Consider the following 27,406-nt stretch of genomic DNA (forward strand, 5'->3'; position numbering starts at 1 on the left):
CTTCCAGAGAAGCCAGCTCTGGAAGCTCGGCTGGCTGGGGCCCAGCCCCCACCGCGCTGCCCGGAGGTTGAAAATGGGAGGAGGGAGCACTTCTCGAGGAGGGGGCAGATGGAGGCCAGGGCAAGGAGGGACAGGGACACAGTCAATAGCGGTTGGCTAACAGCACCTGTAAGTAGCTGCCTTCTCCATCCTCCTGCACAGCTGGGAGACCACCGGGTCTCACGCCATCTCCCCAAGGGCTTGTGCAGGACCTCTGGGGCGCCCCTTCGCTCACAAGGAGGCAGTGAGGGTCTGTTGATTCCTCCCCCACAGCGAGAAGAGAAGAGTAGCGGCCAGCCCTCTCCGTTTTGTCCCCCAGTCGCTCCTCGGCCGAGCTGAGAGCTTGCCTACCTCTCAGAGTATTGACCCCAACTCCTCCGTTTTCTGACTCGCTCTACGAGATCAGAGCCTCCCCCAGCTTGGCTCAAGTGTGCGCAGGAGCCGGCTGCGGGGGCGCTGGGGTCACCACAGACTAGAAACCTTTTTGGCACAGGCCCCAAACGATGAGGAATCCTTCGGGCTGAAACCGGAGCAAGCGGCTTCTCGGTACAAACGTCCGCACGGCTTGGGTGGATTACCTCCATCTCAGGAAATTGACACAAAGAGAAACTGACCCGCCGGCAGTCAGCCCCGGCCGCCAAGACCAGCACTTCTTTGCCTACTAGGCCACTCGGCCTTCCGGATTAAAAAGGACAAATTCGCCCAGGAAAGCTCCCCTTCTCTCCAGCCGGGTCTCTGCTGCCTTTGTTAAATAGGGGACCCGCGGCTAGTAAGCAGGATCCTGGGCTGTCTGAGAAGCTGGCTTGGGGACGGCTCCCACCCAGGGAGCAGCCCTATGACCTGCGCCCGGTGGGGACCCAAGCTGGGCACCCGGCTGGATGCCGCCAAAGCCTGGCGCCTTGCTCCGGCCCAGCTTTGCCGCGCGCAGAGGGAAAAGGCGATTCGTTCCACTTGGTATTTCCTTGGAATCTCCGACTCTAATCCGGCGCTAACTCACCGTGAGAGGAACGCTCATCTCACAGGAGGCTGTGCTCAAGTGTGAACCGCAAGACCCGCGCGGGTCAGGCCGCCGGTCCCTGCCCGCGTCGCTGGCGCCCAAAATGACCCTTCCCGTCTCCTACACACGCAGCGTCTTTCAGAAGTCGGGGGCGCCTGTATGGTGATTAATTGGCTTCTTGATTTTTGCTTGTTTGTTTGTTTAGGATAGAAGCCATCCTAAGGCAAGCGTCCTGCAGAGAAGGACTTGAAGGTGTCTTTGAGGGTCTGTGTATGACCTGGCGGCTTCTAAGCAGAAGCTCAGCCCAGGGACCTCTACTTGGTTGATTTTTCAAATCCCACTCCTCAACTCCAGAACACCTTGGGAGCTCTGGACACGGTGTCTCACTTATCTTTCAACCTCTTCCTTCACACATGGCCGCACAAAGACACTGGCTGGGGCCCCACTTTCCCTCCAAGCCCTTGCCTTGATTAGCCCCACCATTGAAAAAGACGCTGTCGAGATTTGGGTGTGGGGCGCTGAGATTCAGACTGACCTTTCGCTACAACTTCGTGCTCTCCAACTAGTCCAGTCGGAGCCCTCTCCAGGTCCCAGCTTGGATTCTCCCAGCACACCGAGATGTCGCTGCCAGAGCCCCCGAAAGGCTGCAGGAAAGGCTGCAGCTCGCTGCCTACGTTACGGGTTGGTGGAGGCGGGATTCCCGGTGCCAGGTGCTCCGGGCCCAGGAGCCCAGGCACTTTGTTCCACATCCCTGCCTGCACTTTGCAAACTTGACCGCACAGCTGCAGAAGTCCTGGGTCCTACCGGCCTTGGTACCTGCCCCGCAGTCCGGCACCCCAACCCCGTCCCGGCCGGAGAGTGAGAGAAGCGAGCTCGCCGCCTACTTACTATGCATGGATGCAAACGGGTCGTGCTTACAGTGTATTTCCATCGGGGCGCTCCAGACTGCAGGCCGGCCCACGCCGCCGCCTCCCGGCGCCAAGGGGCTGCCCAGCGCGGCTCAGGAGCCGCGCCGCCAGGCCGGGCACCGTGCGAGCTGGACTCAGAAAACCCTGCTGAAGCCTCGGGGCTTCTCTCAGAGCCGCGCTGCCGGAGACCGCCGAGATCTGCGCCTAGAGGCGGGAAACCGCGCCAGTGCAGTCCGGCTGGATGAGGGGCGCCCAACTCCTGGCGGCTTTCCTCCCCGGCTGGCTCAGGCGGCGGCTCCGGACACGATTCGGGGTAGCTGCTGCCAAGGCGCCTGCAGCCTCGGGGGCATAGCGTAGGGGCCCGTCCCCGGGACGGCCAGGCGCCCGTGACCTCGGAGAGGAGCGGCTTTGAGGAGGCCTGCAGGACACTCGGCCCTTGGCTTTACTCAGGGGGGCGGCGAGGCCCGCGGGCTGCCAGGCTGGTTCCGCGGCCTCGCTGCCTCGGGAGTCTCTCCTCGACTTCTTGATCTCCACCGGATCCCTTTTCTCTCTGCTTCTCTGAGTCTCTGGGACTCGGACTTGCTGCCTCAGCCTCTTTCTACCCGGCTCTCCGACGTCTCGGACGAAGTTGCAAAGAACTTCCTCTCTGGCGGTGCTGGGGCCCAGGCGGGTGCGCAGACGTTTCCCCCACGGACCTTGGGGCTGAGACTCCGGAGTCTCCGGGAGCTTGTAGCCTTCATACCCTGGGACCCGCTGCCTTCAAAGTTCCCGCGGCTCCCGCTGCTCCCCCATCGCTGGGACCAGTAAAAGGGACAACAGCGATAGTGTCCTCTTCGCCTGAGTATCTGCCTCACGCCCACCAACTCTTCGAGCCCCTCCGCCCTCTCTCGGAGGTCTGGTTCTACTATCTTCCAGTCGCCTCTTCCGGGACGGCCGCCGTGCTTGCCCCAGGCGTGGAGGGAGGAACAGAGGAGACAGAAAAAGGTCCCCTCCGCCAAGGCCGCTGGGACTACTGGTGCTGAAATGGAGCCGCTGTTGGCTTTGCCCGCACCGCCGCCGCGGGCGCTAGCCCTCCGCCTGCTCGGCGCGCACAGTGCGCCACCGCGCCACCCCGGAGCCGCTTTCAGGACCCGCTGCGTGTGGACAGCGCCGCCCGGGGCTCAGCCTCCCTCCGGGCGGGGGCGGGGGCGGGGCGGGCCCTAACCTGCCAATCACGACTCGCCGAGCCAATCAGAGCAATGGCAGCCGGCGCTGGCCCGAGGCACCGCTCCATTGGCTGAGCAACCGACGGGCTCCGCCTAATTAGCGGATACCTGGGCAATGGGAGAAAATGGGAGGCGGGGCCCAGGCGGCGGCGCCACGTTCATTGACAAACCCGCGGCGCGAAGGCCCTGTGAAGCAAGGATGGAGGGAGGGGGAGGGGATCCACCTAGTGCCTGGAGAGTCCTGCTGTACATCCCAAGGGAGCTTAGCCTATCCACTGTGGTGCTGGGACCCTGGGATGCCCTGAAGGTTTGGAGACAGCCAATGCGGGGTGGGGAGTGAAGGTGGGGGAAACAGTCGCCAGAAAACACACACGCAACGAATGTTGGAGAAAGACAGGGAGAGCAATACAGAAATGGCTTTCAATCTAAGCACCATCACACTCACGATGGACTCGCAGTGTGCGCACATTGGCCCATTCTTAGTTTCTTCATCTGTAAAATGGGCAGAGTTGGCTTATTTAGCCTTTAATGAAGACTCCTTCCAGTGGAAACATTTCATAATTGTATCAAACTCCTGCTAAGCCACAGCCTCCTCATTTACCCCTCCCTCTTTTTACCCCAGGGTCCCCAATTCTGAGATAACTGAGAAGCAGAGACATTGAGATGAAAGAAATTTTACATTATTTTAAAGTTGGTAACCAGGGTGTTCCTGGGGAAAGGAGGTTATCTGAGGCTTTGGATCGTATTGCACAAGCACTGAGCCCTGAACACCTCTTTCCAGCCTCAGGCCAGGAGTCGCCAGACACTTTGGGGGCTAGTGATTCTCGGAGCTGGAGGCTTCTCTCCACGGGGGCAATTCCTCATCCAGTGCAAGGCCTCTTGGGAATTGAATGAACCCAGTCCTGACCAGTGCTAATGAAGGTCCCTGAGGAGGGCAGGTGGACTGGCACATTCTATCTGCAAGGGCCTGCCTAACCATGCCAGGAGTGCTACTATGCTGCAGCTATCAGCTGTTGAGAAAACCTGATGTTGCCTCTCCTGGGGAAGTTCTTGTTTCTTTTAAGACAAAATGGGTGGAATTTATAACAAAATCCTCCTGGTCCAGAAGGGCAGGTCTTTGACCAGTGAGTCTGTTTCTCGTTGGGGGGGGGGGGGAGGCGTGAGGACCTGGGACCACAATCAAAGGAAGTGGTCTTCGAAAAGAAAGCATGTGACAGCCAGTCCATACCCAGGAGGCAATAGTTCTGTGAGTGCTTATGTCTGCCAGGGTCCTGGCAGAGACAATGAAGACTCTCCTGCCCCAGCAGCTCATGGGAGTGGTCCCAAGTCCCATCATTTCTGATTCATAAGCCATGCTCCTCTAATATTAAACATAAATCCACCAGAACGAGGGCTCTGGGATGCCCGCTCTAAAGCCAGGCTAGTAGGGAGGACAGAGCACATGCTGACCTGGGAAGGCTCCCAGGCCATTGTCTGCTTCAGTCTTCCCTGTCTACCTGTGCCCCATTTCTCACACGCCCTACACTGGGTCTGTCCTCTGGCCCACCTTCTTTGTGATCCTGGCCCGGCCCCAGCTGCCCCTGAACGGGTAGTTAAGTTTCCGGCGCTGACTCATCCCCACCCCCTTCAGGGCACAGCTGCAGAAAACGGCCTCAGGCGGGCCCCTGGGGCCCCTGAGATGGGGTAGCGGCGGGATCTCTTCTTTGTCTGGAACCGCGCCTGTTCGTACCTTCCGCCCACCCCCACCCCCACCCCGCCTTGTAGCAGAAAGGTCGAAACAGGGAAGAGAGACCAGGATGAGTTAGGGTTCCCGCTTTCGCTCCATGGGTGGCCCACGGTGGATCGGTGGATCGAAGGTGACTAGACGTCGACGGGGAGACTCTGCATTCCCACCTGAAAGGCGGGGAGGAGATGGGGGGTTGGGGTCGCCTTGAGGGACACGGCAAATGACAGCTCCACCTCCAGCCTCGCTCATTGAGTTCGGACTTGGGATCTCAGATTGTAAAGTCGTTGAGCTGCAAGGGCCCTGAGGTTATACTTCCCCCATTTTACAGATTCGCCAAGTGAGGCTGAGGCGCATAGTAGGTCCAGGCTAGAGGAAAGGCCGTGGGTTGGGAACCTCCTTCTCAGAAGGATCTCTCCAGAGCCACTCCCGGAATGGCGGGGCGGTGGGGGTACGGTACCAAATAAAAGATCCCAGCTAGGATATGCCCGCGCATACGGGTTTCCATCCCATACCTGGGAGGCTGGACAGAGCCCCCGGAGCGCTGCCGGAGTAGGATGGAACTGCAGATGCTAACGGAACAGAACTAGCTCAGATTCCCACTTCATACAGGTGTTCTGCTTCAGGACTGTGTCTTAGGCGAGAGCATCCCCCTTCCGCATCGTGCGCTGCACGGGTCAGAGGGAGCCTCCCTCCGGACCGGGCCTGCATCCCAGAACTTCTAGGATGCCAGACCTGATATCCTGGCCACCGTGCCCAACCTTACAGGCCAATGAACGGCGGTCCAGGGAGGTTACGAAACCATTCTCAGATAACACAGCGATTCCATGCCCAAGCCAGGCTTCTACGCCTGTGTTCCCCCTCCGGAAGCTCACAAGCCCTGAGTCTGGGTCCAGGAGAGAACGAAGCAAGCAGTTGGTCTCGACGCCTCTCTGCTGAAAGCGGTCGGGCCTCTCTCTGCTCAACAGTCGCGTGGTTTCTTTCCCTTCGCAGGAGGACTTTGGGCCCAGCCCTGTGCTAAGAACTGGAGACCGGAGGCCCGGGAACGAAACATTCCGGAAGAACCCCAATTTATGTAAATCTCATTGACTTTGAAAGTTTTGCTATTGAAAGAAAACCTATTGAGAACAAGGTTTGAGAAGCCAACACACCTTCAGAGAAACGTCCACGTCGGTCCTCACCTAGACAGCCTGCCTTCACTCGAACACACTGCCCCCCTCCCGTTTCTCCCCCACTGCCAGTCCCTCCGGCGCCCAGCGGCGTCGGGGGTGTGGGGCGGCTATAGCGTTCGGTGGACCTGAGGTTGACTCACGCAGCCCAAGTCCAGCCCATTTCCCTTTCACTTCTGGCAAAGCGACGCCCACAGGGCTCGGACTGGTTGCTCAGTTCAGTCAAGTCAGAGATGACACGGCCATCGCTGTCCTAACTTGGTGGGTCCTCTCTAATCCTCATTTTAAAAACATCAAAGAGAGAAAGCAACTGACCCGAAATTACACGGTGGGGTCAGAGCTGACTTCTGCTCCTGGCCCAGGTCTGTCTGCAGAAACTGTTGAAGTGGGTGGGAAAAGGAGAGAAGAATTTAACCACATTTTTCAAGAGAAATGCCAATTGTCGTTGTCAGGGTTTATTTCCATTATTAGCGCACCCCAAAGGGCAAGGGCTCTGGGGCTGCCTTTCTCTCTTTAAAGTCTTTAGGCAAGGGGCCCCTTCTCCTAGGACTCAGCTTCCCCATGTGTCTAACAAGGGAAAGAACCCTTGAGATGAGGCCTTCCAAGGCTCAGAAAGATGAAAGAATATTGGCATCGTCCCACCAGGCTCATCCTAGAGCTGAGGGTCTGGATGCTGTTGCCTGTCAGACAGCGTTCAGCCTATCTTGGTCTCCTTGGCCTTGGGGAGCCTGAACTCACATAGCAGCTTGTGTTCCCAATCATAGTTTTTCTCCAAGGGGACTCATGAGGGTGGGATTCTCTTGCCTCTCCCAGCAGAAACGAGAACTCTAAGGACAGAGAAGCCCCCCCCCCCACCATACCTGCCCCTCTCTGGACCTCAGTTTTACCTTTTTGGTACCACAAGGGGAAAACTAGACCAAAAAAAAAAAATCCTAGTGCTTCCCTACTTAGGGCCGACCTCACCCGATCTTGAGCTTAGAGCTGTAAGGGCATAGACTCTTTCCCAATTGTACAGATGGGGAAACTGAGGTCAAGAGACAGAATGAAATACAGTTCTGAAGAAAGCAAAGGGAGAACATAAAAACCCTCTAAGTTAGAAGAAGGAAGAAACCCACGAAGAAACCCCCAAACAAGACCTGGATGCCCCTAGCTATCCAGTTTCTCAGCTCTCCTCTTTCCAGGCTGGGGCCCAGGCTCGGGCAGACCGGTGAAAGTGCAGTGTCACCTGAGATGTTGGTCTGTACCTATGCAGGTGGCCCTTACCCCAACTCGGCTTGAAGAGGGGGCGTGGCTCTTCAGATTTTAAAACTCTAGCCAGCGTAGGCCACCCTCCCCAACCCCACCCAGGTCCATCTCTCTGAAGAATGAAATGCTTTATTGATTAAACGATTATTCAGGCGATTGAACTAATCAAAGAGCCCATCGACCGCCATGAATTACATTCTTTGTAGACAGCTTGTCGGGAAAGGCAGCCGGGGCCAGCCACGCAGACCCTCTGCCTGAACCCTACCGGCCGCTAACCCATTCCCAACACAAACACAACCCCTAGTCCCAGCACGAGCACCTTTGGGAGTCCCACAGACTAAGGGACCCACTGAGGAAGTGAGGAGGGGGAGTGGGGATGGAGGCAGAGGGTGTTTCCAGGGTCCCCTTCCTATACTCTCAACCTGGGGAACCCTCTTCAATTTTGTCTCTTTGATTTCGGCCCTAACTTCTCTTCAGTCACGATTTTGGAAACACATCTAAGCCCCGGGAATTGTCCTGGGTTTAGAATATAAGTTCACCCCTCTTTTTCTGCTTTCTGGCTTATATTTAGGGCTAGGGTACAGAAGGGGGGTTCACAGATCCACAGGCATGAGGAAAGGGGAGTTCTTGCCAGGGCCAGGAGTGTGTTTGGTGTGGGTTAGCACACTTGGCCTAATGAGTAAAAGAGGCTCCTGTGCCCAGCTTTTACCTCAGAGCAGACAGAGGCTTCCTGCCACCTGCCATCTCCTCTCAATTATAAACACACCCTGCTACTCACTGCCTGGGCCTGTGGGAGGCACACCTGGTCCTCTGCCAGAAAGGCCTGTGTGCATACAGGCACCAGGACCCGATGCCCAGGAGAGGCACACATGTCTACCCCACTTACACTTTCTTCCATTGCAGGGGCACCCACAAGATACAACCTGAGCACACCACACACACACACACACACACACCAGTGTCAGAGGCTTGTCTAGGTGAAGGCAAAGGCAGACTAGGAGTCCCTACACGTCTCAACTAGCCTATGGGCTACCTGCTCTCACCTGCCAAGGCTGCATGGGCCACTGGAAACCCTTTTGTATAAATGGTGGGCTCAACAGTGCCCACAGAGAGAGGCGGTGCGCACCACACAACAAGGGTTCTGCAATCCCTGAGTTCACACCTCCATTCCTGGATCTCCCAGTGGAATGGGACCTGCGCCTGACTGTTCCCAGGCTTAGCACAGCAGACTCCCACAGGCCCTAGGCCCATCCCTGTGCCTAGAAGCTGGAACTTTTGTGTATATTGGCAATTACACAGCAAAGAGCTGTGGACAGGTACACATTTTTCTCACTTCCAAAATTTCTCACTTGGGGTATGACAAATACAGGCCCTTAAAGGAATAGATATACACTCACACACTTATCCCAGTTATATATGTGACATACATTTTGGATACAAAAGAACAGTACCCAGGAACACCCACTCATAAGTACACACTAACACACACATAGATATAAAGACACGCAGGCACATAAAGTCTTGGACACACACTCAGACACACAAAATACGGACACACAAACTCATTAGCACGCATGCACACGCCGAACCCCTATGTAAACTCGCAGACCCAAACAAACTTTCAGAGTCCCAGCTAGACACCTACATAAACATTCCGACATAGAGGGAAAAAATAGGCAAACCCTCAGCCACTTGGACTGATACAGAAGTCTGTGAATAGATTGGCGGGGAAAAAAAGCCCCACAAACGCGCCACGAACAGACAGGCAATCAGTCCCAGCGAAAATGAGGTTCATTCCCTCCCCGGGGCCGACGCGCTGCAAGACCAGCACCCGGTTGGGTCCCGGCTGGGTCCCGGGCTTAGCGCGCGTAGAACCGGTATCGCGATCCTACCTGTCCTGCCGGTCCGAGGAGTTGGGTAATTTTTCTCTAAATCCATTTTGATTTTTCAGAACTTGATGGAATGGACAGGGGGAAAAAAGTTTCCACTTTTTTTGTGCTTCTTTTTTTTTTCCCCCCTGGCGTCAGGGGCCGCTCACAGGTCGAAATAATTCAAGCCTTCCGCTCCCCCGCCGAGCTGGGGTAGCTGATCACTGAGCTGAAACTAAACGTTTTAGGTGGAAAAAAAGCGTCCGAAGGCACCGTGAAATGATTAAGGAACTAAAGAGCTTCTCGCCATGTGAGATCATGTCCTGTTCTCGCCAACATCACAAGATGTCCCCTGACACGCCGCGCCCCCAGCGTGCGGCCCCGCACTGCCGGCCCAGAGCTGGGCGAGGGTGTCCGCGCTGTGCAGCGGGGCCTGCTCAGCTGGCCAGACGGGGCGGGCCGGGCCGGGCCGGGCCGGGCCGGGCGTACCAGTGCTGGAGGCCGGGAGCGTAGCAGTGTCGCCGCCGCGCCGCCCTGGACTTTTATAGGGGGTTGGGGGGAGGGAAGGAAGGCTTCAGGCCGCCGGGAGCTAGCCCCGCGCACTTACGGGAAGGGGCCGACCCAAGGCGAGCCTGGAGCCCTGGCCTCGCGGCAGCACCTCCGACAAACGCCTGCGTCTTGGTATCGAGGCCCTCTTCTCGGCGCGCCCGGCCTGTGACCCCTCTAGCTGCAAACCCCGCCGCGTAGAGGGGTGCAGGACGGATTTTTGTTTTTAAGGAAACTAACCAATCTGCCAAGCAGGTGCTTCTGAAGGGGGTGCGAAGGCAAGATGTTGCCAGACATCCCGTTTCCTCAGATTCACCCCTAGGGCGGCGCCCGTCCCCAGAGCGCCCGGCTACCCCACCCCCGCCCCTATCTGCAGCTCTAATACTGTGGCTGGGTCCCTAAGTCTCGGACAGTGCCAGGACCGTGAAGACCTCAGGTCCCACTCAGACCCCTGGTCGCAGTTTTCCTCACACCGGGTCTCATTCTGGCCCAGAACGCGGCGGTGAAGCTGCGAATTGCTGGAGATAAAATCCGGGCCTCTGCTTTGGAGCACCCGGGCGGAGCAGACCCATCTCAGGAGGTCCCGGAGATGGGCGGGAGTCCCGGACACCTTACCCGGGCCCATAAATGGAATCCCTTTGCCCTCAGGTCCTAAAACGTTGAGGCGTCCCCGAGTCCCCCGACTCGATTCCTGAGGGGAAATCAGCCCGAGAGAGACAGGGCAGAGGAGTGGCCTGTCCAACCCGCTCTCTTCGGCCCAGTCTCAAGACTTCCCTCCCCTGACCCCTCCCCAGTCCCGCGTCCAGCTGCTCGGCTTGGCCACTGGAAGTCGGTGGGGCCCCGCTGTGGGGTGGTCGAAGGGGCAGGGTTCGCCGGGGCGGGGGGGGGGGTGGTGGGGAAGCTCCCCAGGAGGACTCTTGGCCCGCTGGACAATGGCAGTTTCGGAAAGTGACTCGTCCTCAGCCAGGGTGTTGTTTGTTTTTTGGAGGGGGTGGTCACGAGGCTGGGCCTCAACCTAAGGGGAAGAGCCCAGAGCTGGAGAAAAGGGGTGGGGGGCGCGGTGGAGCCGGACATCGCGTATCCACTGAGCGGATTTTGCTACAATCGGAACCCTGGCGGTGGATTCCCGGGCGCCCCCCCCCCGCCCCCACCAAGTAGTCTGCGCAGTCCCCCTGCGCCGCCTCCTTCCAGCAAACTGCGGGTCGGGGTCCCTGCCTGCTGATTTGATTTTTGGCCAATTCGGAGCGCTCGACTCTTCCCCTCCGCAGCCAGGCCCCGGCCCCTGCTTCCCGCCCGCCGGCTTAGCCCGCGCGGGGAGGCTGCGCCAAAGAGAGGCCTGTCCGCACCTTGAGATCAAAAGCCCTCCCGGAATTGACATTTCACCCCGGACGCGGGGCGGGAGTCGTTTGGGTTTTGTTTTGTTTTTCTGTTTAGGGGGTTTGTTTGGTTTTGTTTTCTGTGAGGTTTTTTTTTTTTCATAATCTAAGAGAGAGTCTTTTGTTTCGGTGTTTTGCGTGTTGTTTTTTCGGGGATTTCATTTTCGTGGGTTTTGCTCTGTGAGACTTCATCTTTTGTGCGCGTTTTGTTTTCCGTCTCGTGTGTTTTGATTTTGTGTGTGTTTTACACTTTGTCTTTGTAGGTTGTCTCTCTGAGTGCCGTTTGGAAGTCTGCTCCTTCTGCATGGAGCTTTGATGTGTTTCGATTTTACATTAATCGGTGTCGTTTGTGTTTTGTATTAGGTGAATTCTGTGTTTGTGTGTATTTTGTTTTCTTCGATTTTGATTTTGTTTTTATGAGCTGTGCATTTGGATGGGGATTTTGGTTTATGTTTTGGTGTATCGGCTTAAGCTTTTGTGTTGGCGGAATGCGTGTGTTTTGGCTTTGGGCAGCTTTTGAATTAGGGAGGGGACACCGGCCACCACTTCGTTCCTGTCCGCACCCAGGAAGGGCAAAGAATTAGGCCAAGCATCACGAAGGATGGGCTCTCCGGTTCCGAAATACTTGACCCCGCACCGCGGTGTCCTGCTCTGCACATTCCAGACGAAGGCAAAACAATTGTGCGTTCCCGATGGGACACCTGCCGCTAGTTAAAACGCAGCGCGGGTGCTGTGGCTCCAGTGCCCGGGTCAGAATTCACAGAGCCCGCCCCGCCCCTCGCGGGGTCCTCAGGCCCAGCCGCCATCCTGTTGCGCTCCTGGCCTGTGGTGGGTCCCTCTCCTCTCGCGCCTGGTCAGTGTGCTGGCGACCTGCCCGACTTCCGCAGCGTTAGACCGAGGGCCGGTTCCCCGCCGCGGAGCAGGTGGCAAGCCTCTTCGGAGGACACGGAATTGATGCTGCGGCCCTAGAGATACTGGGCAAGGGGTTAAGGGTGAGGGTAGCATGGGAGGAGATCGGCGTCGAGACCCCCGAAAAATCCCCCATGTCATTGCCCGCAGCCCTGGAATCTTAGAAACCCAACTCCGCTCAGCTTTCGGTTTGTAGAGCCTGCTCTGGTTTGCAACCGTAGACAGATAAATCCATACTCGAACATACGCATGCACAGTTAGAGGAGGAGAAAGAGAGAGCCAGCGCCTGGGTACCAGCGGCCTGCAGGGCGGATCCAGCGCGGGCACAGCCTCAATGGGAAGCCAAACTATAGTGTCCGGAAATGTTCCGAGGGCAGAAGAAGCATTCTTTCTGTCCACATTGCCGGAACTTCAGCATTGGTACACGTGAATTTGTTTAATGCTGCACCAGGGAGAAAAGGAGAGGCAACCTTAGAGGCGGAAAGACAGACTGGCTAAACCAGCAAGGAAATGAGGGGAGAATCCACAGAGGAAAAAATATGGAGAGGGAGAGACGACAATGCGGGGAAAGGCGGACTGGGGGACCAGGAAAGGGGCTGGCGAGGAAGCTCCCCTGGCCCCCGCGCGCTCTGGCGTTTTGTAGAGGGAGAAAGCAGGAACCGAGAACAGAGTGACAGGAAAAGAAAAGAGTCTCAGAAGGGGTTGGCCTAGGCATGATGCGAGCTTCCCTCCCGCTAGGACACTGCAGTCTAGGGGGGGGAGGCCGAGGTCGCGAAGCAAGAAGCCTAAGTCAGGCTATTCTCGGCCAGGAGACACCTGAGGACTCCAGGACTTAAGGAGCGGCGGCGACCAGGACCCAGTTCCGGCCGGATGCCCCCATCTCTCCATCCCGAAACGCCCAGCCAGGAATCCAGAAAAGGCTGGGCCACCGCGGTCCGCCGCAGGGCCTCCCTGGGCGTGAGCCCTGGGAGAAGCCGCGGTGAACGACCCCGGCCTTCCGGCTCGAGGCTGAAACTAGGTGCGAGCCGATGTCCAGGCAGTAGACAAGGAGGAAGCCCCGCCCTAAAGCTGGGAACCCACTTCTGGGAGCTACTGAGGCCGCAGCTGGACTCGCAGGATTCGGGGTCGGCGCAGTGAGTGCGCACGTGGCACCGAACCTTGGGCAGGCGGCACCCCTAAAGCCCAGCCCCGCCCCGCCCCGCTTCCTTTGCGGTGGCTGGAGGGTATCAAGATTGAGGGTGGAAGCCAACTCGCGACCAATAGGTCCCTCTCAGCACAAGCTTGGAGCTTGCTTGGGGGTACGCCCGGGTGAGTGGGAGCGCCTCTCCACTCACATCTCCCCGGGCGCAGAGCGCAAAAAGTGCACAACGCAGGCCAGTTGCCGCCGCAGGTTTCAACGTGGCGCCCGAGGCCGAAAGGGACTGAGGAATGGTTTGGGTCAAAGCGCCCATTTCTGCGGCCAGTGAGGTCCTCTGAGCGTGTAGGACTTCGAGCGCTGGCTGCTGGCTTGCTGGGGTACCATGTGCTAGCGGCTCGCTACCCAGAAATACTAGGGTACCAATGAAAAATACGATGGGGCTGTGTTCGGGGAATCTGTGCTCCTGCTGGGTTGTTGCTATTGTTGTTTTACTTTACTTCCTTTCTTGCTTTAATTAAAAGTGTAATGGAGAGAAGCCTCAACAAGCGCAGAGCTGGGTCGTTTGGATGGGTTCATTCCAACTCAAATCCAGTAATTCAATTCAGTGCCACGACTGGTTTCCAGCCCGCAGGTACGCATGGCAGACGTCAAGTGTATGCTGTATACATAGGCACAGAGACATCCTGAAGGCAGCCCTTGAAGAATTTTGAGATAAAATTCACTCTCTTGGAATTATATTCAAAATATATGAATATAGAATACAGACAGTCAGTTTTATTTAAAATTTGCCAACACGTCCCAGCAATCCAGCATTACCTAAGAATCCAAAATGAAGCCTTGAAAAGATTTACTGGCACTCTGATTGTTTAACATTCAAAACTAGTGTAAATCAGTTTATTTCTTCTCATATCTCCTTTCAAATGTAACAATGCCATAATTTGTAAGCAATAAAACCATATGTTGGGAAAGAAAGTTTATATTCATACAATGAACTGTTAGCTAGCCTCACCCTTTTTCTTCTGGTATTTCTCTGTGCAATGTGGGCTTTAAATATTCATGTGCCAGCCTAGACTTGCCTTTATTTCATATGCTTTAAACTAATAACATTTTAATGTGATATAATTTGATTCCATGAAGTAGAGGAGCATAAAGGAGCCTACTTTCAAGCGATTTTCAGTGAGTGCGCAGGTTAAACAGTTCTCTAAGTGTTTGGACACAGATCTGAATGTTAAACGGAAGTGGAGTCCACCTGTGAGTAGGCCCTTTAGCATTCTCACTTGCTACATTCTCTATTTCTCTGCAATAACTTCAGAGCTATAGCAGAGGACCACAGCAGGGTTAGGGCGCTTTCCCTGGACCCTGTGGTGTGACCTTACAGATGTCTCAGTCTGCTGGCAAGCTGTGGACTGATTTCTATGGCTTTTTTTTGGAGGGGAAGTTTGATAGGGTAAAAAGGGGACTGTGGGATGTAAAGCCTGGATTTGAAGACATGCCTAAAATAAAACTGTGCTCTAAAATGCTTTCAGATATGCTGCTGATTAGGTACCTAATGTTAGCAATCTGATGGGCTATTGCTGTTAGCTTTGTCCAGGACTCAGCCAAGAGAAAGAAGGGAAAGAGGAGCTGGGCAGGGGTCCAAAAGGCCTCTGAGGTGAGCCCTGCCACCAGCACCATTGTCTAGCGATCACCAGATTCACCTCTCAAGTGCTTAACTTCTCCTTCACTTTGTACTGGAGGTAGGAGCCAGACCTTCAGACATCAAATGCTTGATAGACTCTAGTCAACAGACGAAAAAATTGTCTAAAAGAAGAAAAAGTAAAGATGCCCCCAAGTTGATAGGAGACACTTCTGAACATAGAACAAGAAAGTCATTTCCCTCCCAAATGATGAAAATATTTCCAATGGAAAAGCATGATGCTATATTCTCTTTATAAATGTGTGTCTTCCTATCACACAAAGAAACCAAAAACTCACAATTACTTCAATATCCAAAATGGGCCATTAGAAAGATTGGAGGTCAAAGACAAAATATTTAGACTGAAAGAACCATACTAAATTATCTATACTAAAATGTTGCCTAAAAACTCAATAAAAGCTATTTTCAGGACAAATGTGGGTAATTTTCTAGAGAGATCTTTGTAAGTTCTCCCGGAGAAAAACAACGAAGGAATATCTCTCGGGCCTGTGCATACACAGGTTGAGAAACTCGCAGATGGGCTGCTTGTTAGGCACAAACTCTTACAAATAAAGTATGAGATGGAAATAGTTCGGTGAATGGAAACAGGGCTATTTTTTCCTGCTTTGGTACAGCAATTTGTGTCTAATTTTTGACGCACTTTGCACGTAAACTCATGTACTCCGTGAAGTGACAACAGGGAACCAGGCTGGGATGCAAACCTGCCGGCGTCTGCATGTGGCGTCTCAAAACGCTCTTTTGGACACACGTTCCGGGTGGTGGGGAGTTAGCTGCCTCTAAACCAGGCCTGACCTTTTGTCTTTTGACCTCTGATGCATGAAATTAGGTAGCAAAAGAAAATGTGAAGAAAAGGATACAAAAACATGGAAAAACAGCCCTCCCTGACAATAGTCATTGTATCAGATCATAGCGGAGCTGCCCTGCACAGCCCAAAGTGCTTATTTATAAGGCTTCAGGTCTTCCTGGCCACTGACAGTCCTAGTCTCCTTTGTGGTGGATCTACATTTGTTGGGGGACGGATTAAGCACTCTTTTTAATTAAGCTCAGAGCTGGGTTTTGTCCTGGTTTCTTTTTACCAAAACCTGGTTAGTGAGCACTTGGTTTGGTTCCTCCATTTCCTTTGAGGCTCTCATTGCAGGCCAGGTGCTTGGGTTTGGGCAGCCCAGGCAGCTTTGGAGACCCTGAAGTCTTTCTGGCCACCCAGGCAGAAGCTGCCTCCCAGCTGGCATGGGGAAGGGGGAGAGGTGTGCTTCCTGGTCCAGAAGGGCCACGTATCCCACATGGATAGCCCTCCACTCTTTCCCCAGACCCAGTGGGAAAATACAATGCCTGAGATACTGAGGGCCCCTGCCCCCTCGGCCTCATGGGCCAGCCCAGTGCCTTTCACTGTCCTGAGTGCCAGAGAGGTGGACGAGAACATTTGCAGAGAAGCCCTTAGTGAGTCTCAACACAGCAGTCATTTGATCCTCACAGCCATCCTGGGAAGGGGTGCACAGCTCTGTGTCTAGTGCCAGGGTGTACTGTCCCTTGAGCCCCAGGCCCTGTCCGGAGGAGACAGGCCTCTACTTAGGCCCTAAAAGTGTGAGGATGGGCATAAGCAAAGGGGGTAAAGGAGAACCAAGCAGTGTTGTCAAGCCAGACTCTGGAAAGAGGGAGGTCCGAGGAGACCTTTTGGTGGCGAGTGACCTAGAGGAGTGTTGAAAGGGGAGCAGAACTTTGCTAGGTAAATGAGGACATAGAGAGCATGATAAATATTGCCATTTTGCAGATGAGGCTGCTGGATAGCAACATATAAGCAAAATGCTATCAAAAGAGCTGACCAAGAACTTGGGGGTTGGGAGGAAAGGCAAATGCTCTAGAGGAAATGAATGCACAGTGGCTTGTGGAGTGGGGCAAAGGAAGGAGGATGGATAGGGTGGGCAAGCCCCTTAAGGTGGCCAGAGCAGCAGCTACAGATATTCTCCCCTTACCAGATGGAGTGAGTGGAATCCCAGGTCAAAGGAAGAGGGGTAAGGGAAAGGCAAGGGGATCAAAGGAGAGAAACACAGGAGAGCTGTCCATGTCCCACCTTCAGCCTTGGGAAGTTTGCAAAAATCACCAAAACCTCAGTCTAGGAAATTAAACAGCAGCAACAAAAAAAACACTCAGCCTAGAATGTTCCCCATGCACCTTATTTAATCCTCCCAGGCTGTGGGAGGACCTCCCAGAGCTAGAGCTGGTGGCTACCACTCACTGCTTTGGCCACACAGCCCTGAGTGCTCTCTTTCCTGTTTCCCTGTGCATTGACGTGATAGAGTGTGTCCAGTCCTCACCACTCCTCCTAGATCACGAGCTCCAATGGGCAGGGTTCCACCTGGGACCCAGGCTCTTCCAGCAGTACATCATTCTGTTCCCTTAGAACAGTAGCTTCTAAACTTCAGTGTGAGAAGAAGCACATGCAGATCCCTGGGCTCCAAATCCAGAGAGCTTGATATAGTGGTATGGGAAAGAGCTTGGAATCTGAATGTTCAATAACTTCTCCAGGTGAGTCAGATGCATGAGGTACCTGACCCTCCATGGAGAAACACTGGCTTAAAAGCTCTTCCAGGGCAAGGACTAAACTCCTGTGATCCATTGACTCCTGTCCCCCTCACCAGGTCTGCATCTGTCCAAATATTGAGAACTTGGAGCTTATCAGGGTGGGAGCACCCATATTTCAATGTGTCTCCAAAGGATCTAAGAACCACCTGTCCCCTTGCTCCCATTTTTTAATAATTCAACTTCCATTCAACAATGACTTCAGTGCTTAGTATTAAAGAGAGATGAGACTCTCTTGTCCTTGAGCTGCTTGAAGTCAGGGCAGAGAAATAAGCTTATACTGTAAGACAAAATCTGACTAAGGTTTTAACTAAATACAGTTAGGAAAATGAAGGAAGAATCCTTTTCTGAGAGGGGTGCTTTATGAAGATTTCTTGAGGGAGGTTGTCTTTGATCCGAGCCTGGAAGAATGAGTTGGAAAGATGGGCGAAAGGGTGCTATAAACCAAGGGTTCAGGATGAACAATGGCTTGAAGACAGAAGGTGCCTGGCCTATTTGGGAACGGGCAGAGCAGGAGGCTAGTTCCATCATCAGTGTTCCTGGTGATGGAACTGGGGCCAGCTGAGGAAATGGAGTCCCCAGGAAGGTGCAGTAAGAATGGCATTGGAGCAACCTCATAGTTGGAACCACTTAGCCACCACTCCCAGGTGATACCCATGGCAACATCTGAACTTTCTTCTGAGCTTTGCAAGACCCTCCTTCCTGCCAAGCCCCTCTGGCTAAGCAGAGGTCACTGCTGTCTGCTTTTTGGGCTTTTGTGTCTGCTTTATGCCTAGGGTCACTCCCTGAGTGAGCACATCAGCTTCCCTCAGGCTCCCACACTTCTACTATTGTCTTTTTCACACTACTGTAGCAAGTTTTGTCTTTCTCTCCTCTCAGGAGGTCAGGGAGGATGTCTGATCCATCTCTGCAACCCCAGTACAACATAGCACTTGCACACAAAAGATGTTCGCTTGAGTGGGTGATGAGAGGAAACATGTCGTGAAGGGGCCTCTGCAGTTCACAGCTAACGCTTTCTGCTCTACCGCGTCCTAGCGCTTCACCCCTCAGTTTGCCAACCTGCCTGACGAGGACACTAATCACCTCCCACTTCACCTACCTCTCTGGGCTGTTGTGAGGACCAAGTCATATTAATAGCCTGGCTCTTGCTTCATGAAGTTTTATCACCATGGGCTTGGATTTCCCAGTGCTGTTTGAAGAAAATCTGTTTTTAGTTGACTCAATATATTTCTTCTTTGGTAGAAGAACCGAAGAAGGCCCAACATTTGACAGGAGCTATGAGTGAAGGTTTGTATAGAAAGAGGCTGACGGTACTCATGTGTTGAAAAATCATGTGGTTCTTTTTGAAGTATCCTTTGCCAATACTGCAAGAGAGAAAGCGAAGAACAAAAAAATTCAACTCAAGCACATCTGAGAGCCGTAGGTTAACAGCTGTCATGATACTGCTGCTAAATTTCTGAAAAGGCAATGTGGGTCTAGACTTGCTGAGGAAAAACACCGTTGGGCAGAGCTGAAAGGAGATGAAAACCTCAGACCCTAGATGGAAAATGAAAAGACATTAATGCTGTTGATAGTGCATTACTGAGGTGAACTCTACTATACATGCACACATCCTATACATTGTAGAAAGAGTGTCACAGAAAGACAAGCCAGAAGTTACATCTGTCTGATTCTCCATCAGCCCCTAACTCCAAAGACTTCCAGTGGGCATTTTCTTCAGAGAGGAATTGAAGATAGTACAAAAAGTAGTTTATCAATCAATGTATTGCTAAGGTAATAATAAATCAATAAATAGTTCATTACTAGCACAGGAACTTGGGATAGTGAGCCTCATTAAATTGTATAAGCTGTATCCAGGCTGGTCTTTCTACAGCATCCCTTTAATAGTCTCTCAGCTTGAGCTTGAATACCTCCAGGGACAGTGAGCTCACTAGTCCCTTATGGAATTTGTGTTATGGAATGGCTGCCAGGAAGTTCTTTCCCTCCTTGGGCATCCATTCACTCCCGTGTGACTTCTATCCACTGGTCCTAGCTCTGCCTCTGGGGGGGTCATTGCCCTCAGGAAAGAACAAACAAGGGGGTACAGTGAGGGTTCTTGTGAGGGTATGCGCTCAGACAGTGTGAGGTGAGCTTCAATGTCTTCCCTATGTCATGGAACAAATAGTCCCGGCCAGAAAAAGTGTTCCTGGAATGTCAACTGCGGGGAGCACATTCAGGAGTAACACAGGAGCAGGATTATGAAGCTGAGAGTCCAATCTGCAGGAAGTTTCTGGAACCCCATTCCCATGGTTGTATCTCCATGGGCTATAGGTTCCCACATAAATCTGCCTTTTAAAGGACATTGCTACAGCCACCACTGTGAAACCATTGTCCCTAAAACAGTGCTGGAAAGTCAGTGAATCCAGCCCCTTGCCTCACTTGACAGATGGAGACACTGAGGCCCAGAGAAGGAAATAGAATTACCAAAGATTCCAAATCGAATTAGACAGGCGGGACTATCTCCATGGCAGAGCTGGAATTTGAAAGCCAGTTTTGACTTCACAATCAAATTTTTAAAAAATTTTTATTGATTGATTTTAGAGAGAGGGGAAGAAAGAGAAACGTCAATCCGTTGTCCACTCATTGGTTGATTCTTATATGTGCCCTGACCAGGAGATTGAACCCACAACTTGGCATATCAGGACAACGATCTCACCAAATGAGCTACCTGGCCAGGGCTCAAATTTACCGTTTCCCTAAAACCCAGTCCTCCTCTCTCCCAGATGCTCGCTCTCACCCAGATTCCATCCCTGTGTGTGCACTATTGTGCCGCACTGACTCCCAAAGAAAAAAAGACCCGCGGGGCGCAGTTCTGGAGGATTTGCACTCTCAGGTCTTATGTGCGATCTCGGGGATCCTGACGACAGACCTCGGTGGCGGCCTGGGCAGAAATTCGTGTGCTCATTTCTCAAAGCAGGACCAGTTGCGGTCCCTTCAACTTGACTGGACCTCCTCCACCACTGTCTATACATCTGAGTGAAGGTCCCCCAAGTTGAGAAATGCATAAAGTAGGAATGGGGACCTGTGCCCCACTGACAGGGAGGAACAGACATATGGAACTTGGCTGAGAAGACATTTAATCCAAAAGAAAAAGAAGAGTACATTTTCTTTCTTTATATGTTTTAAATAGAATAATGAGATAATCCTGGATTTAAAAAAAATCAACTCTGGTGTTTATATTTTAATTTATTCTCAGGCAGGGAGGAGGGTCTGAAGGAAATGCAGTATGTGGGTCTTATTTTATGATTTGCTATGTAAGCCACATTTAATCCCTTTAGTGAAAGGATTTACAAAGGATACAACAAAATGCACCTATCTGTCACTTTCATTGCATTTTCCCCATGTTTTCATTTTATTTATTTTACAATGTTATAATAATAAAGGAAATTAAAAGGAAAAAAAATTATCCATGAACTTACCATCCTAACAAACGAACAATTCAGTGCTCCTCTTCTGTCCTTACATCCGGCAACATTTACACAGGTAATTTGTTAGTGTAGTTACAGCTTTGTACTCAGCTTTCTCACTTAACAGTTTATCATCACAATTCCACATGGTCTTTATAATTATCATTTTAAATAAATGTTTTAATAATTATTTTAATGGTTGTTTAATGTTCTTTTAAGTAGATATGGCATTCCCTAGTATTGTATATTTAGAAGGACTCAGTTTAGCACTATTACAGATAATCCCACAGCACAACTTCTATACCTCTCACTTTTTCTTTTTTCTTTTCTTTTCTTTTTTGTTACTTCCTAAAATCTCCCGATCTAGATCTGCTTGGTCAGAGGGCCTGAATTCTTTTGTAGTTCTTGATATACATGGACAAGCCACTTTGCAGAAGGCTTTTGTAAATTTATTGTGCCTGTAGTAATGGATGAGTATGATAATTTCATACCACCCTCTTGCCCCAACCTAAGGTCTTCTACTGATAAAGTAAAGATAACTTGATAAGCAACATTTTTACTCGGTTTGACAAACCTGCCATCCGCTTTCTACTCTCTTGTCTCTGTTGTTGTCATGAATCAAATACTTTTACCCAGAATTTGAGGAAAGCAACAAAGCAATTGTTACACCCACTTTATAGCTGAGCAAACTGAGTCCCAACTCAGGGCTGTGCCCAAGGACACGCAAGTGGGTAAGTGGAAGTGTTGAGCCTTGGCGGTGTCAGTGGCTGTAATGACTCAGAGATGATTGCCTTGGTTTCTTATAACCTGCTAAAATATGTTTGTGTATGTGTGTTTATTTATTTTTTGCTTGTTTTTGACCCCTGAGGTTTATGAAGAAGCTGGGAAAATACATCCACACACATCATGTCCATTTGTAACTTCTTTTAACAAGCATTATAGACCTCCCTCCCTCCAATTGTTACTCAAAGTAGGGGCTCAGTATAGAGGAGATCTATAATATATTCTTGCCAGAGCTCCAGAGCTAGAAGGGACTTCAGGGATAACCTCACACAGCTGGCTTGTTTTAGAAATGACAAAACTGAGGCTCAGAGAAGAGAAGACTTGGCCGGGTTCATTCATGAAGTCGGCAGCAGAGTCAATATCCCCCCCTTTCCCCTACCCTCTGGTTTAACATGTTGCCTACAGCGCATTAGTGGGCCACTTGTGTTTTGTGAGATAGTAGTAGGTGGATACTTTTATAAAGGGTTTCAGGATCAAAACCTTAGGGAAACACTGGATACCTTACGTTCCTTTTGGAGCTCCCTGGTAAAGTCAGTCTGGTAACACTGAGGTAAAATAAAAGAGGCTTATTTGTTAAAGGACTTAACCAAAGTCTGTAACACCACAAGTGACATTTGTTTTTATTTACTTGTTTTATATTTTGTGTTTTTAAATTTTGAACAAATATTTCCTTTATACTAGATTTTCTTTTTTCTTTTTTTAAAGATTTTATTTTATTTATTTTTAGAGAGGAAAGGGAAGGAGAAAGAGAGAGAAACATCAATGTGCAGTTGTTGGGGGCCGTGGCCTGCAACCCAGGCATGTACCCTGACTGAGAATCGAACCTGCGACACTTTGGTTCACAGCCCGCGCTCAATCCACTGAGCTACGCCAGCCAGGTAGATTTTTTTTTAATTTAATGTTTTCTATCTTTTCCTTTTTTGGACTTGGTAGCACATTTTAATGACAGAAACTCAAAAGGTACAATAGAAACCTGAGGAACAGCCTCTTCCTGCCTTTGTTCCTCAGCCACAGGTCCCCTTCCCGGTATTATGGGAATCAATGTTTCCGGTACACTTCCAGAGGAAGTCCACAGGTGTTCACTTAACAATATATTTTGGTGATTATTCCACATTGGTACATAAAGAGCTTTTTTATTCTTTGTATTTTTTTTCTGTCACATTGCATTCTGATCAATATTTGAACCTCCAATTGAAAAATACAAGGTGTATTGAGAAAAAGTCCAACCATTGTTAATATAACGAAAACAGTTTGAGCAACATTGATGTAACCTGGCAGCCAAGGAGAGTAGACTGGAATCTGTGTGTATGAATAATATGACTTCACTGTACTAGCAGTGGGGGCAGTAGATGCCGTTGAGTGAGCATGTGTACTGTGTGGCCGTTGCATTCAAAATGAGAGAGTAGAGCAACAAATCTCCATCAAATTTTGCATTAAGCTTGAACATTATTCTATGAAAACTGTTCAGATGATTCAGAAGGCTGCAGCTATGGGCAACTGGTGATTGGCAGCTTCGGCACTGTGACATGTCTGCTCCTGCATCATATCTTGTGCAGGGTTTGTTGGCGAAACATCAAATCGCTCAAGTGACTCAACACCCCTACAGCCCCGATTTGGTGCCCTGTGACTTCTGGCTTTTCCCAAGACTAAAGTCACCTTTGAAAGGGCAAAGATTTCAGATCATCAATGAAATTCAGAAAAATACAATGGGGCAGCTGATGGCGATTGGGAGAACTGTGTGAGGTCCCAAGGTGCCTATTTTGAAGAGGATTGAGGCATTATTGTCTTTATGTACAATGTCTCTTATATCTTCTTCAATAAATGTCTCTATTTTTCATATCACCTGGCTGGATATTTTCTGGACTGACCTCATATTCTCCACCTTCAGGGAGCACGCAGTCCCCTGGAAAAATGAGATGTGTTTATGATGACCGCTAAAGGGAGCTAGAATGTGCTCACAGAAGAGCATATAACGTGTGGTGGTCACATATCAATAGAACAAAGAAAAGGTCATTCTCAGCTGGTTAGGGCTGGGGAGGGAGCTGGTCCCTGAGAAGTCTACAGCAGCTGAGTCGTAGCTGAATCCCAGCTGAGGGATAGTGATAAGCAGTTATTTATCATGTGACTTTGTTTTAAAACAAACAAACAAAAAAAGCCAGCATGTCTGTATCTGGTCAATCTCAGCATTTAGATGCTGAGCACAAAAGCCTGATTTTTATTAGCTGTATTTGTTGCCCATATAATGGAACTGATCTTAAAGTGGAAGTCAGACATGTACATCAGATATCATGTGGAGTAATGAGTGTATTTCCCTAATCTTTCCAACACCGACCTTACAACTTGCCTCCAGGAGCATGCATACTAATTAATTTGTTTTCCATATAGTAATAAGATTAACCACCTCGCATTTACACGGGGTACTGAGTCATGTTCAAATACAACAAGTTCTAATGAGAAAAATTGGATGCGGCAGCAAATTATGTCCCACTTGGCGGTCCAGGTTTATGTGTGTTTGTCTGTCTTTGCTGCATGTATTTTTGTCAGGAGCTCACTGTAAACAGGATGATTTCTTTCATGTTGGGTCGGTCTGGGTAAATTTGTTTAATGAACAACAAAGTCATTGTAAACACCACCCAGATCTGAATGCCTTGCAGCGGAGCTAGGAATCTTTTAAGCTGCTTTGAAAAATAAAATGCGTTAACCACAAAAACAATATTGGGGAAAAACTATTAATATATCAAGGCTCTCAGATATGCAGCCTGACTTGATTCTCTCCTGAACAACTGAGTTTGTGGTAAAAAAAGAAAATACAGATTCTGGGACCCCAGCGCCCAGAGACTGGAGTTTAAGTAGGACTGGGATTTAGTAGAACAGTTTGGCCATGTATATACATATTTAAAGCCCGCCCCCTCCCCTGCCTGACTTATTCTGGTGGGACATTCATAGGCCTAGATAACTCTGCATAGTTAGTAGAGTAAGAAACACATGGGTAGGAGTGAGCAAAGAGCTTGGTCACTTTGCCCAAACATCGAGTCGGTCAGTTCTCTAACTCCCTATGAATGGAATCATCGTGGATGTGTTCTTTGTGTCTCACTTCTTTCACCCAACCTTATACTCTGTTTCCTGATTGGAGTGGAGATTACTAATGTTCACTTTGAATTACTCATTAAACTATACACAGGTGCTTTAGGCATTTTTCAGTATCTTCATTTTTCAGTACATGAACTATACTTCACAATAAAAGAAGAAAAATGGAGGAAGACCAAGACAGTTACTGGTCAATTTTGTCCTCAGGAGACGATCTAGAATGGGTGCTTTCTTCTAGACTTAGCAATAATGACCTGGGATTCTGCCAGAATTTTTAGAAAAGGTAAGGATCCTTGGGGAAATTTTTCATTTGGGGACATTGCCTCAGAATTTCCCAATTGCCCTCCCTTTTTCCCAGCATTCACTCAAGAGCAGCACTGCCCTTACTTCCTACATCATGCTCTCACCCTGTGCCTTCCCCGAGTAGGTTCCCTAAGGTGTTTGAGCTTTGGTTTCTTCATATGTGAAAGGATGGTGTTGCCTGCAGCATGGGACAGGGTGCACAGAAATAAGGTATCAGGACCCAACTTGCCATGCCTCTGATAGGGTCTGAGTCTGCACAGGTCGCAAAGTAGCAGTGTGGAAAATGGGAGTTATAGGTATTGTGTTTATACCCCAGAAAGAGTGAGGGGAAATCATTTTCCATTAGGAGACCCAGTTCAGCAACACATCAGTATTACCTGCCTGGGCTGCCTCACGCGTGCTCTGTGGGGAGTCAGGGTTTAATGAAGTAGGATAAACCACACACGCACAGTAGTTAGCCTCAGCACAGGCAGGATTAACTTTACACTCCATTTGCAAGAGCAAAGCTCCTCTCCACGACTTTGTTATAAAGGGATTTAGAATCACAGAATGATAGCGCTGGAAGAGAGCCCCTAAGACATCATCATAATCCTTCCCTGTTATTTTACAGAGGGTCAAACTAAAGTCCAGAGAGCGGAAGGGACATGCCCAAGGTCACCTACTGAATTAGCGGCAGAGCTCAGGTCAGAAGCCAGGTATCCCGATCCCGAGGCCTGTGACCTCTCCATTTTCTCATGGATTAGTTTGTGGTTGCCTTGCAACAAAGGTGAGGTCATGCATTTCTCTTGATGGTCTTGCTCTGCACCCCTTCATACACACACCCTCTATATTCAGGTCTCATGGGTGTATGAGCAGGCCAGGTAATGCTGGGCAGAGGAATTGGTGTTGCACAAATTATAATAGAAACATTGGCGATCTGGGGCCACATTCTAAGAGCTGTACCCAAACCAAGGGGCTAAAAGCAGGTAGCCCTCATAATGACACCACCACCCCCACCATCGGCAGCAGCTAACACATATACAGCATTTGCTATGTGCCAAGCTCTGTTCTAAGCATTACATTTTAATACATTGTATGTTCACAACAACCCCGCAGGGTTTGTACTAACCTGCACATATAGCACCAGCCACACTTTACAAGGAGGAACCTGAAGCACAGGGGGTAAGTGACATGCTCAGGGTCACACAGATTGCAAAGTGCCCCGCTGGGATTCGAAGCATACATTCTGTGTCCAGAGCCTCAGCTCTCATAATGTAGTTTCATCTACCTTTCTTCCAAGGCTGCCTTTCTTCTGGAATACTCCAGTATTCATATAACCCTCTCCTTCTTTTGTGCATTGTCTCTGCTCATGCTCCTTCCTTTTTCCAGAAGAACCTTTCCTATTTGTACCTGTTAAAGATATCCAAGGCCCCGTTCAAATGCTCCTCCTCCATGAGGCTTTCATATCTAGAATTCATCTTATTTAGGAATTATTTATTTATTTTTAGAGAGAGGGGGAGGGAGAAGAAATTAAAAGAGGAAGAGAAACATTGATGTGTGAGAGAAACATCAGTTGCCTCTTGCACACCCCTAACTGGGAACCTGGCCTGCCATCCAGGCATGTGCCCTGACTGGAAATTGAACCAGCAACCTTTTCCTTTGCAAGACAATGCCCAACCCACTGAGCCACATCAGTCAGGTACGATTCTTAACTTTTTGAGGAAGGTGCTGAATGTTTTCAAGAGAAACAGATGCTCTTCCAGACCTTCTTCCTACCCTTCTCCCCTCTGCTTGGTGCCCTGGCTATCTTACTTCCTATCTGGTGCCAATGGGAAACACCAGACAGAAAACAGGATGGGAAAAGAGAGAAGTCAGAATATTTATTCCTTTAGTGCTGTGAAAAGAACATAGCTGGTGATGTGGGATTAAAATGATGAAAAGTAAAATGCCGCTTAAAGCCCTTCTGCGGCTCTCTGGTCCTTCAGAGTAAGGTGCACACTCCTTGGCATGAAGTTTAAGGTCCTTTGTGATGTGACCCCTCCTCTGCTCCCAGCTGCGTCTCTCCTCACAGACCTCCCTGACACACCACACCAGAGGCTTCGCATTCACTCCGCTGAGCCAAGCTTCCTCGCAGCAGCGTAGCTTCGCACTTGCTCTTCCTTTGTCCAAATTGCCCTTTCCTCTCTACTCCTTTCCAGAGAAACACTCTGCTCAGTGCCACCTCCCCTAGATGGCCTTCTCCGAATCATACCTTCTCCAGCCCCAATAGACTGTTAGCTCCTCTAGAGGAGGAACCACTTCTTGCTTGTCTTTGGAGCCCCACTGTCTAGCATAGGAACTGCCAGACAGAAGACACAGAGCAACACGTGTTGAATGAAAAACTGACCAGGTGAAATACTTAATCAATAATTA

At 50.6% G+C, this 27,406-nt stretch overlaps 1 protein-coding gene across 3 annotated transcripts in view; it reads right to left on the bottom strand.

The window, feature by feature from the left end:
- Positions 1–9,933, bottom strand: part of PAX5 (paired box 5) — a 169,893-nt gene extending 159,960 nt beyond the window's left edge. Inside the window, exon 1 of one of the 3 annotated variants that reach the window (XM_045840506.1) lies at positions 9,179–9,933. In XM_045840506.1, the coding sequence (XP_045696462.1) occupies positions 9,179–9,224 (46 nt within the window). In that variant the 5' untranslated portion in view covers positions 9,225–9,933. Of the gene's footprint in view, positions 1–1,571; positions 1,865–1,924; positions 3,064–9,178 lie in introns of those variants that run through there. The other 2 variants (XM_045840507.1, XM_045840505.1) reach the window with 2 other exon arrangements.
- Positions 9,934–27,406: the final 17,473 nt, after the last annotated feature.

Source organism: Phyllostomus hastatus, unplaced genomic scaffold (assembly GCF_019186645.2).
Source record: "Phyllostomus hastatus isolate PE091 unplaced genomic scaffold, TTU_PhHast_1.1 phas_contig_34, whole genome shotgun sequence".
In the NCBI taxonomy this organism is placed as follows: Eukaryota; Metazoa; Chordata; class Mammalia; order Chiroptera; family Phyllostomidae; genus Phyllostomus; species Phyllostomus hastatus.